Here is a 17,353-nt window from a genome sequence, read left to right on the forward strand (position 1 = left end):
TTAACCAGGTTAATGAGTTTAATCGGTTAATCTTGGATCGTTGGAGCCCATGATCTATAGGTCCATTAGGTCCCTCTGCTAGCTCATATCGGACTAAACCATAGAACAGTGTGACGAGTGAGTTCGAAGTGTTCGAATTCAAATTAGGGAATATGCGTTACATATATACGATATATTTAACCGCAATTTTGTTTTATTTACGAATTAAACGAAAAGAGAGAATCTGAGATATTTAAATAAGATTTAAATATCTTAATCAATTATGTGTCGGAATTGATTGGGATTGACATTTGAATTAATATTAAATATTAATTAAATAGTTTAATTAATCATTTAATGTTACTTTAATTTGAAATTCATTATTCAAATTAATTGTTGAATTAAAATGAAGAAAGTCAAAATGTTGACTTTCATCTAATGGAAAAATCCATGTTAGTGGAATTTTGAGGTGTCAAAATTTGGTTTAACCAAACTTGCATGTTTGCCAAATAAACCCCACAAGTTTGAGTGGAATTTTGAGTGTCAAAATTTGGTTAACTCAAACATGCATGCTTGCCACATAATCCCAAACATTTGAGTGGAATTTTAAGTGTCAAAATTTGGTGATCTCAAGTTTGCATGAACATGCAAACTTGACTCTTTAAATAGAGTGATCATGATACTTGGAAGGGATTCTTCATCTTGATGAAAAACCTTGAGACAAACACTCTCTTTCACATATACAAAATCCCTCTCAAGTTTAGTCACTCACCGGATTCCACAATCCCGTTCTAAGGCCGGAGGATAGTGGAGAAGACACTAGTGGTGGTTCGAAATCGGTTCGTGAAGCAAAAGGAGTTTGAACTACAAAAGGTTAGTATTTAAACTCATTAAGTTTTAATACTTATGAACATGCTAGTTATTTACAATAATTGATGTTCTAAAAGTGCCTAAGATCCAAATTGCTTCCGCATGTGTTATATTAACACCATCAGATATGTGGACGTAGAAGACACTTTGTAAGGTTTGTTGAGACAATGACAATGCATTCCCATGATGTTTTATTAAAAAGTTCTTAACTGACGTTCGTACATGCGAAAAAGGAATTTTATTACAACTTGTCTTATTATAAAACAAATTGCCTTATTATTACAACCAGCTATCATATAAAACGATTTCGTAACAATGTTTTACCTTAAAACGAAACTATCGATGCACATAAGATGACACACACATTAAAGTGAAAGTAAGTACGTTGATTGCCTATAATATAAGACAAGAAAGTGTGACATTCCAATGAATCTGTTTGTTGTTACACATTGTGTACATATTGCACGTTACAGTGAAAATTGAAAAAATAGCATCTTGTCAAAGTTTATTTGATGATGGGTACCCGAACACTGAAGGGTTTCTAGCGTTGTACTATAAGGACAACAATACTATTTAACGTCGAATGACACAAAAGAAATGAATCAGTTACTCCCTAAGAGCTATTTAACACGAGACATTCTTCCATGAACAATGATGTTGAAAGGGCACTCGGTATCCTAAAGGGGAGACTATATGTATCTGTTCTTTGGAAAAAAAAAATGTATTTTCCCCGTGCAGGTACAATATCGAATAAAAACAATCTATTGGTTGCTTCAAACTCGATAGGTAGAATAATAGTTGCAAATCGATCGTTCGAGAACGCATCGGGGCAACCCCAATTGTACTAGGTTTAGTGGAGATAACATAAGATGTTATCATATTTTGTTGGGAAATTTATGAAGAAATTTTAACCTAGAAGAAAGGCATAGTGCATCCATCCATGGCTATATGCTAGAGAACTAGCGCACTCGCCTTCCGACGCCCTTTGTTGGTTCTCTATGGTATCATCGGCTATTATCATCATTTCTCTTCTGCATTCACGCCTTCCCAGCCTGATACGCCCATCTTTCATAGCCCACTGACGTGAAGATTTCTCCAAATATGCAACCAGGTGATATTCCTCTATACCCTTCTATGCCCGCCATGGCTCCCCTGCCTGTTTCTATGCCCTTACCCGGGACTCTCTTGGTTTCCGACTCCGGACATACCGTCACTGGGAAACGCCGCCGTGAGGACGACCTGATTGTATCCAATTCGGAGGCCGTAGATGTATCGGCTCCCAAGAGACAGGCGAAGGCTCATGACGTGCTTTTCAGAATCATTGTGCCCTCGAAGCAGATCGGGAAGGTTATCGGTAAAGTTGGTTGCCGAATCCAGAAGGTTCGTGAGGAAACCAAAGCTACAATCAAGATTGCCGATGCTGTCGCGGTATTGTTTTTGTATTTGATTTTGAGCGCTTTGGGTTAGGGTTTTCGTTTCGCTTTTCCTTTTTGTCACTCTTTTCCTTTGTTTGGCTACTGAGGAAGTACTAAGAACAAACTTCTTGTTTTTCACTATGTTTAATTTCAGCGGCGATTTTAATTTTTTCTTAACTCCTTTGCTGGTTGTGTTGCATGTCAAACGATCGTTGTATTGGTGGTGACAATTTGTGCTTTGGATGATATTTCAGCGGTATGAAGAACGTGTTATCATTATAAGTTCCAAGGACTGTGAGAATTCGGTTACTGATGCGGAGAAAGCACTTCAGCATATTGCAGCACTGATACTGAAGGTCATACATTGCCAACTGTTAACTGTGCCGTAGTGATGATCTATTTATTTTCTTGTGTGATGTTGAGTCTCAATAATATTCTTCTGTTTTTGTTGTGGAAAGGCCAATTTCGAAGAAAATTAAGTTTTTTGTATGACTGGTTTCCTTAGGGAGGTTAAATACTGGACATTGTCCAAGCATCTTCATCCATGGTTTTCGATTCCTACTATAGTCATGCATATTGTGCAGGAAAGCGACAGAAAATTTGAACTAAAAAAAGAAAAAAGGAACTAAAAAAGAAAGTAACAAAGAATTGATTCTGAGGTCAGTCTACCATGAAACATCGAAATAGGTTCTGGGGTACGTTTGGGATTTGATTTAGCTACAGTTAGAGTGTGCGTGGTTAGTTTTAGATGTTTTTTTCCCTTTAAGTTTTTAGTTTTTTAAGTACACTGTTATTAGTTCTCTATAAATTGAGACTTTCAGCTTTGTGTTCACACGTCCTCATGATCAAATTTCATTTATTGAGTGACATTTCTGTTTGAGAGCGTTAGACTACTTCACAGAGGTTGCATGGGTGAGGATATGCTGGAAGAAGTGCTTGTCAATGACTCTCCCTAGGGAGTCAGGTTCTTTGGCAATGGCTTTATTTTGTTTATTTATTTATTTTTCTATTTTATGGAATATTGGCCTCAATAGAGACAAGAATCTTGTTGGGATACATAAAAGTCTTAGAGGAGGTTTGGTGTGTGACAAGTTTAAATGCCTCTCTCTGGGAATTTTTGTTTTAATGAGTGCTGCAATATGCTTTATTTTTTGTTCTCAACAATTAACGCCATCTCCTGTAATTTTTGCTTCATGTTTCGTTTTTGTTCGCTCTTCTGTTCAGAAGTTCATTTCTGTAGGCTATTCCTTTTGTACTTTTGTTTTTCTTTATACAAGCTACAATTTTATATCTATAAAAAGAGAACATTTTCCTTATCTGCAATCTTTGGAAGTGAAACTTCATGAATTTTTCTTTGCTGTATTGACGTGTATAATGGGGTAGTAATGATGGAGGCTACTGGTGTTTTGTTCTTCAGAAAATATTCTGTTATAGACAGCATTGGCAATTTGAAGTTTTCAATCAAAGGTTACATACCCGTTTCTTATTTAACAAAAAAAATGTTCAATCAAAGGCTGGCATCTCTGGTACACATTTGTCTGCCTTAGAAATTCTGTTCTTTTTCCATATCAGGAAGTTAAATATATAGATGAATATAAAAAGACAACACTAGAAATTATTGATTTTAAAGGTAGGGTAAATAACAACACGTTCATAATGTGTTTTTTCCCCCTTTTGTAAGTAACTGTGTGCAATTGAACTAGCTTGAATGTGCACTTTGACAAATCAAACTACCCCTCTAACATCTGATGTTAGGAATTGTAGATATTCGATAACTTAGATAGGCAGCCATCGCATCACTATTTTAGCCTGCAAGTGTGGATTGCGCTCTTTTCCTGAATGACCTATCCATACTTGATCAATTACATTAGTCTCCTTCTTGAAGTACTGATGTTCATGTGATAGAATGATAGCTCCTCTTATTTATTTTAGATCATTTTTGAGAATTTTATATCTGCTACATCTTTTATAATTATTTATTTTTTTAATTATACTTTCAAGTCATATTTTTACAGGAGGATGGCACCAGTATTGAGGAACTAAAAGTTGGAACAGGGCATGTGGCTGCTAATACTATTAGGCTCCTAATAGCAGGATCTCAAGCAGGGTCTTTGATTGGTGCCTCGGGTCAAAATATTGAGAAATTGAGGAATTCTTCTGGTGCAACAATTACGATTCTCGCCCCAAATCAATTACCTCTTTGTGCATCTGCTCATGAATCTGACAGAGTGGTGCAAGTGAGTTTTTCCACATTGTCAGAATTTGAAACCTAGTGCATCATTCTTTCTGCCTTTCGATCGTGTTCATCACTTTTTGTTTCTGCGAGTAATGTATTTCGCAACTAATGAGGTGAAAACGATCTTTTGGTTCTACGTTTCTTACTTTTGTTAAATGTTTACCAATGGAAAAGATTGACTTTCATCCATAAAGTGGAGCTAACTCGTATTGGATGATAGTGAATATTAATCACACAATACATATTCCTACTTTTGTGGTTTTGTGATGTTTGGTTTTGGCTAATAATATGTGCTGTGTAATCAAGGTTGTCAGGTTAGGAATAGGATTGTGTTGCCTTTCTTTTATATTGTATCATGCTTCTTAAGGAATCATTAATCTTATAATACATAAAACAGCTTGAATATATTCAAGTATAATCAATTTTTATAAACATGGTCATGTGCATGTAATTTTTTTTTTTTTTTCGAACGACATACGAAACGTGCATGTGTACCTTCCATCATTTATTAATTTTAATTTAATATAAAAGATCTATAGTTGTTGTATGAAGATTGGGGGCTTGGGACTAGTAAAACTAGAAGCATTGTTGAATTGTCTGTTAGCAATGAGAATACTGTGAGTGGGGTGATTGGCAAATCGATGAATGAAACTTATGTCGGTTTCATTCTTGAAAAGAAAAAATAAGACAAGATCAAGGGTTTTAAACCGATCAACCTCGTTATGATCTTATGTCTTTATAAGATAATTGCCAGGACCTTGGTTGATCACTTGTGAAAGGTCCTTCCTATCACGATTTTAAAATATTAGGGTGCCTTTATTGCAAGAAGACTTTACTTTTACCATCGATTATGAGAAAGTCCATGATCTTGTGGATTGGGTGTTTCTGGACAAGGTTTTTTTTGAAAAAGGGGTTTCAGTATAAGTGGAGGGCTAGGATGATGAGTTGTGAGGAATGACCTACATGCCCAGAGGGAGAAATTTTTCTTCTAGGGACTTATGCAATGTGAGACCCTCTCTCCCCTTTTCTCTTTATACTAGTTGTCAATGTCCTATGTTGGTTGGTCTCTACTGGGGTGGAAAAGGGTTTCCTTGTGGGAAGGAAGAGGCCTCACCTTATGCACCTCAAGTTTGTAGATGATACTCTTTTCTTTTATTCTGGGAAGTTTCTTCCCATGTTTCTAGCATGCTTTGAAGCAAGGTCTAGTCTAAATATTAACAAAGAAAAGAGCAACAATATTGGCATTAATTGTTGCGACCAGTCAAAATTGAATGCGTGAGCATCTTTTGTGAGCTGTGAGGTGAGTACTTTGCCTTCATCAGACCTTGGACTTACTTATGTTCATAACTTGAGGAGTCTCTTTCGGACATTTTTTTTTTTTTTTTTTTTCTCTTTAGATACCCTGTGCCAATCAACAAAAGCTTGGAAAAGATTATTATAGATTTCATGAGCAGGAAGTTGAGGAGGGCGGAGGATCTCATCAAGTCAATTTTGTGGTGGTCTCTAGACATTTGTTGTTTGGGGGTTTGGGTATAGATAGCCTTCGACTAATTAATGTGACCTTGTTGGCCAAATGGATGCCGTGTTTCGTAAGGGAGCCTAGGGCTTTGTGGCACAAACTTACTGTGAGCAAGTACAACCCTCGTTCTTTTGAGTGGGTATCTGGTAGTAGGCGGATGCGCTCAACCTTTGGAAAGATATTGCCTTGGTTTTCCCTTTCGTTTCTCAATTTCTTAAATGTTGACTGGGGAGGGCTCAGACTCTTATTTTAGAGCTATTTTGGTTTGCTGCCTTCAGAAGGGATTTTTTCTTCTTCAGCCGTCACCTTTGAGTTTGTTGTTGGAAGCTAACCATTTGTTCCTACTTATGAGGGATATCCTTGTTCTTCAGGGTAGGAGTGTTTCTCATCTTTTGCCCCCTTCTCCTTCCTCGGGCTTCTCTTCTAGTTCTCTTCTTTCTTATTCATTCTCTCTCCTTCGATCATCCCTTCATTTTCTTTTCTCTGGAAGATTAAGTTCTCCAAGAAGGTTAAGTTCTTTGCCTGACAAGTCTTGCATGGAAGAGCGAACACTTTAGACCATGTGCAAAGACATTTTCCCTTCTTTTTGGGATTATAGTAGTGCTCCCATCACAAAGGTGCATTAGAGAGTCTTGACCATATCCTTTTGGGTTGCAATTATGCTCAATTGATATGTTCCAAGTTTCAGAATGCGTTTGGAGTCTCATTAGTTTGGAGAAGTAGGGATTGTATGGTTTGGATGGCAGAGGTTTTGTTTTCTCCCCGAAGCATACTTTTCTTTGGCATGCCTGCTTCATTCTTTAGGGGTTTTGGATTGAGAGGATTGTAAGGCTTTTTAGAGGTTCTGATAGACCTTTGGGGGAGTTATCGGAGGTTGTTAGGTCCAATACCTCGTTTAATACCTTGCTTTGGGCCATGAGTAAGGTTTTTTGTAATTATCACCTAGGTCTTATCATTTATTGTACTTTTTTATTTTATTTTATGGGTTGTTATTTTTATGACCTTATTCATTCTTTCATTTTTCTCAATTAAAACTCGGTTTCTTATAAAACAAAGTATTTGGCCCTTTCACAAAGGGTGAGGTATGGCTGCCAGTGGGAGATGGGGCGGCTGCTGGCTAGAGAGTGAGAGTGAATTGTGGATTGCTAACAGAATCGACTTCCTACTTCGAAATTCAAACTTATTATTACAAATCAACTGTGCAGAACCTTCTGTAACCAGTGGACTCTGTGCCATGATTTAGAAATTTTGCAAGTTCTCTTCTCATCTGCAGTTTTTTTCCTACAATATTCACACACTTGGTGAATTTTGTAATGCTCAAATTTATAGTTCAGTGCAAGTCAGCTTACTGAAGTGTATGCACCATTGTTTTTACCCATTTCTGATTCTTCTTTGCAGTCTCTATTGCTCCTTCCCAGTTTGATTTGTATCTATGTTGTCTTATAATGAGATGGAAGTAATAGATTTTGTTGTCGTACATCTGGATCATATTTCTTGAACACTTCATTCTAGAAAATCTTGTTTCTTATGGAATATTGTGATTTCACTCTGAAATCTATACCAGACTACTACTATTTATAGGTTTTAGCGCCCTTTCTTTGTGAGAACAGGAGTTCCAAGAGGGGCTTGGTTAAGTTACATTGTTTCTTTTAAGATTGGGGTACTGCATTGCTGCTTTTCTCAGATTTTGCTTTGTTAATGAAGACCCTGTGAAGTAGTAAGGGAATGGAAATTGGTCTTAGCAATGAGAAGGTTGCTCAAATTTTCTGCCAATCTTATTCTTCAAGATACAGTTCTTGTTAAGAAATTTAACTTCTAAAATTTACTTGCCAATACATTTTTAATTTCAAGTTGTTCAATTGTTCCTAAATGTGCATAATGTTTATCAAATCATCTATTGAACTTTATGCAAAATTTCATGCTCATTCTCACATTGCTAGGCTACTTTTTGTGGTGTCTTGTTATCACATCACGTCCCATCTAATCTCTTTTTTTGAGATATCTAAGATGGCACTAAGGATTGATTTTGTTTTGATTGGAACTCAGATATCAGGGGATGTTCCTGCAGTTTTGAAGGCTCTTGAGGAGATAGGCAATCAGCTAAGGTCCTATATTGAACAATGTTTGAGAGTTTATTTGATTCACATGCAGTTCTGAAACTTGTACATAAACTACTCATTTTGTGGAGTACAAGATATAATTGCCGAAGAAGACTCTTGAAATCAGTCAAATCTTGGCATCCTTTTTTTCTTTCTAATGTTGTATTCATTTGGGGCTGAATTCAATTTCAGGGTAAATCCACCTCGGCAAGTCATTTCTGTTAGCCCAACATATAATTACAATGCAATGCACCCGCCACAGTCATATATTGATCCAACCTCAGGTTATTCAGTGGTTTTCTGTATCAAATAAATCATTTCTGGTTCTGTCTTTTGTGTCTGTGAAGTTTTAATATTTTTTCTTCTAACCACATCATCTTTAGGAAAACCAATCTTGCAGTTAATTATGTAACCTTCGAGATGTTGATATCGGAGACATTGGTGGGTGGGTTGATCGGGATTGGTGGCTTCAACATATCAAGAATCAGAAATGAATCTGGGGCTACTATCAAGGTCAGAAAACCAAGCAGTTTTATTTCACTATGAAAGATCCTGAAATTCAATTCCTATCTATATCCTTGCATTATTCTTTACAGGTTTGTGGTGGGAGAGGTGAACAAAATTACAGGCAAATACAATTTGGTGGAAGTGCTGAACAGGCATGACTTTATCTCTTATTTTAAGTTTCATGAACTTACTAATTCGTAAATATGCAATTAAACTTGAGTTTCGATAGTCATATATTACAGGCATAACTGCTTGGGTTTTATTTCTCTGATTTTTAGAAGTAAGCTGGGGCTGTTGAAATATTTGAAACTGAAAAAGATATTGTCAAGCACGCCTATATTTCTTCTTTACACGCAATAAATTGCAAGTAAAAAGAAGACATTTGATAATCATAAAAAATAAAAAGATTCTACCGATAAGTTGTAATGGCAAAATCATTGTTAGCAAAAGCGTATTGATTAAAAATTTAAGATCTAAAACTTGAGTTTCGATAATGCTGTATATTTGATAATGATTACCTAAACATACTTTTTCTAATGGGTGTGTGGATGTATTCTTAGTTGAATGTTCATACGGAATAAATAGTTGTTATAATAATAAATAAATAATTGAATGACTAACAGTTAACACTGATAGTGTATCGGTTTTTGTGCTCCTTTATGTTTCCTTATGTTGTGTTTGCTTATTGTTCGTTTTGAATACGTTGACCTTGAAGTGACTGATGAAAGATACGAACCGATATAAGAGCAGAATAATTTAACATCTTTTTCAGTTGAGCGTTAAACAATGGAAACAAGTTATCTATATATATATGTGTGTGTGTGTGTGTGTGTGTATTTCTTTCATTTTCTGGTTAAGGGTCTTCATTTTGAATTTTTATGTGGATGGTTATTAGGTAGCACTGGCAAAGCAAAGGGTTGATGAATATATTTATTCTCAGTTGATACGACAAGCTGGTGTTCAACAGACAGCGTAGGTTTTCCTTCATAACTCTTCATTCTCTCTCTCTCTCTCTCTCTCCCCCCCCCCCCCCCCCCCCCCCCCCCTTCGTATGAAAAAAAAAACTCTCCTGTGGTGAAGCCAATACTCCATGGTCTAGGTTCTTATCCCCAGAAAGGAAACAAATTTTGAATTAGAAATTTCATAATCAAACTACCATGGTAACAGAAAATTCAAAACAACTTCGAGACAAGAATGACCAATACTTAAATTTCCACTTGTACTTTGGAAAGAAAAATGCTGAACTGAATGGTAAGCTTTGTTAAGTCATACAACATTTAATATTTTTGGCTTCAATCAGGACATGCAGGGAATTTAGGATGATTTTTGACAACGTGAAAGGTGCTTTTATCCGTTCGGATTCACTCTTTGAGGGAATAGAAACAACTTAGTGACTGAGCTATTATGCTTTTTTTTTTTTTTTAAAAAAAAAATTGTTTTGAAAATTCTAAAACCATTCGAAAAAATAAAAATAAAAAAGAAAGAAAACACTTAATAAACTGTAATAGCATATTTTTATAAGTGCAAACTGGAAGCCCTTTTTCTTCTAAACCATCCCAATCTCTGGTCTGAATGATGTAGCAAAATATAATGTGGAAGCATGATTTCACATCTCGAGTCGATGTTAGATACTCTATTCCAGAGTTTAGACTATTGAACTATACGAACATGAAAACTCTGCTTGTTCATAGTTGTGGCTATCCTTAGATCGTGTATGGTTTCATCTGCTCTGTTTTATGAAACTCTTTTAACACATTCTGTGGATCAGATTTGTGTTCTCTTCACGTTTGGGATTAGTGAGTTCCACCCATTCAACAATGAAAGTCATATATTTAGGTTGGATGAGAAGTTATCTTGTAAATATTTAGGTTGAATTGCGATTTTCTACCCCATGATTATTGTGCTTGGTTTCACTTTTATCCGTATGGTTTTAAATGTTTCAATTCAATACCTATGATTTGGTTCAATCTCTTCAGCCATCGATATTGTCGGTGTTCCAAAGAAAGCACGACAAGTAGGACGATTTTGTGGGATTGAGCAAAATCATAGGGGATTAAATTAAATGACAAACGAAACAACAAGGACTAAAAATGATATGATATAAGAAAAACTATTTATTGGGTAACAAAAAGAGAACTGGTGCTTGTTGTTAGTTAGCTCATTTGATGCAATGTTGTTCAGTCTGCAGATGTGGTGAATTTGAAACAGAAAGAGTTGTTAGTTGTAATGGCAACAGCAGCTGGGAAGCTCACAAGAACAGCTCCTACAAACTTCAATCCATTAATGAATGAAGTGGTGCAAGATTTTGGAATAATGGCTTCCTTTCTTTTTTCTTCCTTTTTTTGAATGTGACATATTGTAATTGTGCCAAATAGTTTACTGAATATTTTCTATATTAACAATGACTTGAGGGTTTCCATAGCTATAACAAAAAAAAAAGAAAAAAAAAAGGCTGCTAGGGAGAAGTTTGGGTTTGAGCTCTGGGTCTTCAACAAAAGTTATGATTTCTGGCTGGTATCTTATTTCTTTTAGCCTACAAATGTAACTTTTTGGTTAACTCATTTCTCTATACCCTAAACAAGTTGGTAAAACCCAATTTAATTGGTTTAAAGATTTAGCAAAAAAAAAAAAAAATTCCTTTTTGTATTTGGTTTCAGGAGTCGGTTAATTCTAACTTTATTGAAGGGAATTTTAAATTTTAATCAGTGAAATTAACATTTTTATCAACAAAATTGTTTGTTGAGGGCCAAAGTGTCTGGAAACTCATTTGTGTTGACACATTTGTTAATAGATGTGGGTGTTCTCTTAAATTTGGAAGGTTTGTGTCTATTTGATTATCAAAATTTTGTGTCTAATAATCCTATAAATAGGAATTTAAATTGCTTGAAAAAATTAACTCTAGACTTCTAATTATTTTATTAGTATCTGTCCATTTAAAAACATTGAAAAATTTAAGAGCCAAATAAACAAACTTCAATTAAATTTTTAATTTAGTTTTTTTTTTTTATTTTAATTAGTACTTTTTTTTTTAATTGAAAGTTGAACTCAAGACCTCCCGCTTATTAAATGGATAACGGGTCCTCTAACCAACTAACCAACTGAGCTAGGAAAGCACACATGTTCACTAGTTTTACCATTTATTATACTTTACGAAATTTATGATGTTCAAGCAAACACAAGATTCTAGGAGTGTTCAAAAAGCAAGTTGTCTTTAAAATTAAACTTAACCTATTAAAAAGTTTAATTAGTTTAAGTTGATTTATTAATTTTTTAAAAATTAGTTTAGGTCGAATGGATTAATTTGTATTTTATTTTTTAATTCTATAATCTTTTTTTAGTTATTTCTAATGTAATGTAATTTTTGAAAGTATATATTAGGTTAGAATGCAATATTTGAAAATAAATAAATAAATATTTATATTAATAGTCTACTTTATTAAAAATAAAATTTTGGTTAAATGATTCTAATTACTCGAAACCACCTCATCCAAATATTTTATGGTTGAATTGAGTTGGGGTTCAATTCATTATTTATAAAGGTTGCTTAAGTCACTAACCCAATGTGATTCTCATATTCGAATTATCTGACTCTCATGTCTGGTAATCAAGCAACTTTGATTCTTATGTTCAAATCTTTTATAGTTGGGTTGAGCTCGGTTAAGTTCATAGGAACCCTAATGACCTGAGATCTAGATTGTTACACACTTAATGACCCTAACAACGCTGTTTGATTAGAGTTCTTATGAGCTTTTGTACAAACATACTCACATTTTATTTGTTCGACACCTGAGGATTCTATTGACAATACCATGTTAGGAATTACAAACCTCTAAAATAGTACGATATTGTCCACTTCGAGCATAAAACTCTCGTAACCTTGCTTTTTGTTTCTCCAAAAGGCTTCACTTCAATGAAGATACTATTCCTTACTTATAATCCACGACTTCTCCTTAGTTAACCAATGTAGGACTTCTCTACTAACAATCCTCAACAGTAATGATCATGTGTTTGAGCATTATTCAACTAATTAAAATACTTTTGATATTGGAATCTCTGCACGATTTTTAAAAAATCGTTAAATTACAAATTTAGTCTCTAAACTTTTAAATTTTCGAATTTCATTAGAGATCAAGTTTAAATATTATAAATACAAAATATTAATAATTTTTACTTAGATATTTTTAAAAAAAAAAAAATTAAAATTAAAAATTAAAAATATTATTAAAATTTATAGTTTTGTATAAAATAAAATATATGAATATTTAAAAATTTGATGAACGGAAGCGTTGCAGAGAGTGTTTGAATAATAGAATTGTTGTGTTTATGGGAAGCAATAACTTTACCTTCTCTTCAAGTCTTCCTTTCTTCTTCATCAACATTTTCTCTCAAACCTCAAAATCCCAATTCCACACCTCTCCAGCAATCCTCATCAATGGCGTCTTCAGCTTCTAGCCCCTTCACGAAGCTCCATTTCCCCCATTCTCCACTTCCACAACCACCAGCCAACTCCTGCGCACAGTTTCTCTGTAAATCCATCTTCTTCTGCTTTTTTCTCCTCCTCCTCCCTCTCTTCCCTTCCGAAGCTCCACATTTCGTCGATCAGACTTTGTTCACCAAATTCTGGGAGCTTTTTCACCTCATGTTCGTCGGCATTGCTGTTTCCTATGGTCTCTTCAGCACAAGGAACAACCAGATGAATGTAGACGAACCTCGTTACTCCAGTTTTGAGAATCCGCAGTCTTATTTGTCTAAGATGCTTTACGTCGCTTCAATTTTTGATGATGTTGACGATTTTGGTGTTTCTGATGAAAGGAAAGTGAGTGAAGTTCTGTACATTCAGCCGAAACTTGGATCTGCGAGTGATTTGAATGCGCAATCTCGCCACCAGGAAAAACTCCGTTACTCAATACCGAAAAAAAGGTACGAAAATTCTTATGAATTTGCTGATACTGATAATGTCGCTCATGCTTGTAAATCGAGATATACTCGTGGTGGATCTGTGGTGGTTGTGCCTGAAACAAATCGTAGTTCATCAGGAGGCATTGTAAATTATAAACCTCTAGGTTTGCCTGTTAGGAGTCTGAGATCGAGTCTTACTGAATCCGACGATGTCGAATTCGATTGTGGTGATGAATCTTGTTTGAGTTCTAAAAGTTCACCCAGAAGCTCTGAGAATAATTGTGAAGGAAATAGTGAATTTGGTGATAATTGTTGTGTTAATTTGGAGGAGAAGTTTGATGAGACTGCAATTGCATCAATGTCCTCATTTCAATTGCGTGAGAAATTTGGAAAGAAGGTGATTAGAGAGAGAGGATTTGGGAATGCTGTTCTTCGCCCTTCCCATTTTAGACCTCCCTCCATTGATGAAACTCAATTTGAATCACTGAAAAAATCAGGATCTCTTCATTCTAATCTATCTCAGTCATCACAAACTAGTTCCCTCTCTTCTTCGTTGTCATCGACGACGAGACAGCACCGTAAAATGTCGTCACTCAGTAACATTTCCTATAAGTCGTTGCATTCTCGACAATACAGTATGAGTTCTGTGTCCGAAAACAGTAGAGGGAGCTCTGAAGACCCTCTGATTGAACAAGAAAACTCATCCGAGTGCAATGAATCCGTGGTGAGTTCGCCACGTTCGGACAGGAATTTCGCAAGTATTCCAAAAGCTTTATCCCAAGGAAAATCGGTTCGAAGAATTCGAGCAAATGCAGCTGCCATAGAGGATATGAAAGCTCAAGAGATGCACAGAAAGCAAGTTAAACAAGATGACATTATAGGGAATAAGTTTGAAGAAGGTGGAATGTCACCACCATATATGAGAGAAGATGGAACGGGACACGGATGGCCTGATGTTGTCAACCCGAATGCTGGTAATATGAATCGTTTTCCGAAGACGACGTTCTTGGGGATTAAGGAGCAGAAGGAAGAGACAGAGAGTGTGGTGGCAGATGATAGTAAAGATGACTCTGAGGGGGAGGATGAAAGTTTGTTTGCAAGTTCAGATGAAGAAGCTGGTTCAAGTATGGCCGGAGATTCGGAGTCGGGGGCTTTCGAGGTCGACAAGAAGGCGGGCGAGTTCATAGCCAAGTTCAGGGAGCAAATACAGCTTCAGAGGATGGCTTCAGTTGAAAAAAGATTGAGAGGAGGAGGAGGTTGGGGGTCATTCAGCAGCACAAGCAGCAGCTATTTCAGTTGATTGGCTGAGCCTTCAACCTTAAAAAGGTTTCATTCTTCTAATAAGCCATTTATATTTGTAATTTGGTGTCTAAGATATAATCATTTTTTAATTTCATTTTTTAATATCTTGAAAGTTTCAATCTCTCTTTAAATCAACAATTTTCAATTTTAGAACGAGGGATGAATGATAAAAATAACACTAATCCTCGGTCCAACGATAAGTTTTTGTTTTAACAAGAACTCTTGAATTAAACTAATAAACACCTCCTCTTACGAAATTTGGATCAAGAGATAAGCCTAGAACTAGGAATCTTATAATAAATTGAGTCACTCCACCGTTTAACTTGATCAAGGGGTAACTAAAGGGCTCAGATGCAATTCTACCCCAAGAATGGCTTGGTACTTAGAAATGGCAAAATTGATGCTCGAATTTATAAAGAAAATGTCTCAATTCGAGATCTCAATTTCATTCCTTCACCAATATGATTTTTACCTAACATCCCTTTAATCTCTACGAAAGACGAAGTCAATTTTGGTCATTTGACCATTGCAAAATGAAAACGAAAAAAAACAATAAAATCTTCTGACATACGTTTGATAGGTTGAGTGGCTAAAGAGACAAAATTGAAATCTATTGGGCTTTACTCGGGTAGGTTCAAAGACATTTTAAAGTTTTCCAACTTCAACCGTGCAAATATTCAATTATCCTTCGTCAATCGTATCAGTTTCTAATTCTAGAAATGATGGTTGAACCGAACCAATCCAATTTTGTAGATAAAGAATGAATGTTTGTTGAATCTTCTTCACCTTGGATCGTGTAATAGGTCCAGTTGGAACATTTGGAACACCGTGATTCTTATCAATGAAACCTTCCAACATCAAAAAAAAAAAAAAATATATATATATATATATATATATATATATATAATAACCGATGCCTTATATGTCAAGCTATTAGGCTAGACCTAAATTGGTCGTAGGTTTTTGTATTAACCTATGTGTATTTTAAAAAATATAATAGAATTGAATAAGTATGTGATAAGGAATTCCATCCAAGAGAAAAATCTAATACCAAATAGCAAGGAATCATTACATACCTTGTTGATTGAATATCTCAAGTCAAAAACACTTATTTGATATTTGAATCACTCCATAAGTAAGATCGATCATGTTTAGTTTGAATGATTCTAAACATACAATCTAAACTACTACGTAGAATTGCAAAGAAACTTAGTCATTGACTAAAGAAAAAGGTAAAAACACTTAGTCCTAATGATAAGAAATCACTCCAAGTAGAAATAAAATTCAGATTACCGTGTTGATCAAATATCTCATGGCAAAAATATTTGATTGAGATCACTCGACAAGCAAAATTGATCATGTCAAGCTTGAATAATTCTAAACATCCAATCTAAAAGCTATATAGAAGTACATGGAAACTTAGTCATTGGTTAAAGGAAAGCACAAATGCTCTTTTTAGTATCCAAGAATAAATGAAACTTGATTCTTCTTTAACGCATCTTGAATGGTAACATTTTGTGATAATTTGAACAACATTTTTTTTACATCTTTCTTGAAATTTATATCACATGACTGATGTCTTGGTTTATATCAGTATGCGTTGAATCTTAAGATATTTTTGTGGTATAATATAATGTGAGAAGACATTTGAACTTTTGACTACAAAGGAATAAAGTAGATGTCCTAACCATGAAACTAAGCTCGTATTTGAAAACTTCTAGGATAGAGTGTTATATATTACCATATTTAACCTATAGTAACCCGTAAAATAATATTAAGCCTTTAAAATGGTCGTGTTTGGTAGTGATCTTAAGAGGGTTAAAATAACTTTGAGCATAAGTTAGATCATTAAAAAATCAACTTTTATAGTGACGTCAGTAATCACATACAACAAATGGTGGTAACCTCAATGAGAAGCGGGTTTTGATTTTTTCCTTTTCCTGTTTTTTACTTAATTGAGGGCGTATGAGAGGGAGGAGCCTAAATAACGTTTTCTCATTGAGCATCATGAATCAGTGATCCAGTTATTCTCATGATCGGTGTGCTCTCTCATCATTGCCAAGAATACTAGCTCGTCTTCTTCAAAGGCACATAGTACTTTTGCATCCCACTCATCCTCTATCTCATTCTTTGGAGACTGCTACATTGCTTTCGATGGACTTTTTCTTATACTTGTGGTGCTTCTTTCTACAATAATAGCAAATACCTTCAAATCTATTTCCTTGACAATTCTTGTTGTCGACTTCTTCTTTTGTCAGTATTTTCAACTTTTGTCAGTATTTTTTCTTTTGTAAAGCGCTTCTTCTTCCTTCTTCAACGTGATGTCTCTCATTTGCTTAGTGATGACTTCTTGGTTGGCTAGCAAATCCTCAAACTTACAAGTGATGGTTTATATTATGGTTGCAATCTGTGAATGATAATCCTCTTCATTCGAGCTTCCCGATAAAGGATAATGGATCTGGTTTAGTAATCTCTCTTTAGATCGATTTGAATTTGCGAAGTATTGAGCAATTGTCATGTCGTGTTG

At 35.1% G+C, this 17,353-nt stretch overlaps 2 protein-coding genes across 2 annotated transcripts; both read left to right on the forward strand.

Annotated features, from left to right (window-relative positions):
* The first annotated feature begins 1,745 nt into the window (after positions 1 to 1,745).
* LOC111807563 (flowering locus K homology domain) lies at positions 1,746 to 11,186 on the forward strand. Its single transcript, XM_023693334.2, has 9 exons — positions 1,746 to 2,277; positions 2,519 to 2,620; positions 4,280 to 4,501; positions 8,066 to 8,124; positions 8,311 to 8,402; positions 8,519 to 8,631; positions 8,715 to 8,777; positions 9,521 to 9,597; positions 10,807 to 11,186. The coding sequence occupies exons 1-9, from the start codon at positions 1,951 to 1,953 to the stop codon at positions 10,820 to 10,822; spliced, it is 1,071 nt and encodes a 356-aa protein (XP_023549102.2). The 5' UTR covers positions 1,746 to 1,950; the 3' UTR covers positions 10,823 to 11,186.
* Positions 11,187 to 12,922: 1,736 nt separating this feature from the next.
* LOC111807030 (uncharacterized) lies at positions 12,923 to 14,945 on the forward strand. The gene has a single exon (XM_023692598.2). The coding sequence runs from the start codon at positions 13,058 to 13,060 to the stop codon at positions 14,822 to 14,824; it is 1,767 nt and encodes a 588-aa protein (XP_023548366.2). The 5' UTR covers positions 12,923 to 13,057; the 3' UTR covers positions 14,825 to 14,945.
* Positions 14,946 to 17,353: the final 2,408 nt, after the last annotated feature.

This window comes from Cucurbita pepo, chromosome 12, assembly GCF_057944985.1.
Source record: "Cucurbita pepo subsp. pepo isolate OVF chromosome 12, ASM5794498v1, whole genome shotgun sequence".
In the NCBI taxonomy this organism is placed as follows: Eukaryota; Viridiplantae; Streptophyta; class Magnoliopsida; order Cucurbitales; family Cucurbitaceae; genus Cucurbita; species Cucurbita pepo.

Excerpts from the sequence above, each read along its gene's own strand:
- LOC111807030 (XM_023692598.2), top strand. The coding sequence starts at position 13,058 with ATGGCGTCTTCAGCTTCTAGCCCCTTCACGAAGCTCCATTTCCCCCAT.
- LOC111807563 (XM_023693334.2), top strand. The coding sequence starts at position 1,951 with ATGCAACCAGGTGATATTCCTCTATACCCTTCTATGCCCGCCATGGCT. Across the intron at positions 2,278-2,518 it reads AGATTGCCGATGCTGTCGCG|CGGTATGAAGAACGTGTTAT; the intron begins GTATTGTTTTTG and ends ATGATATTTCAG. Across the intron at positions 8,125-8,310 it reads GAGATAGGCAATCAGCTAAG|GGTAAATCCACCTCGGCAAG; the intron begins GTCCTATATTGA and ends ATTCAATTTCAG.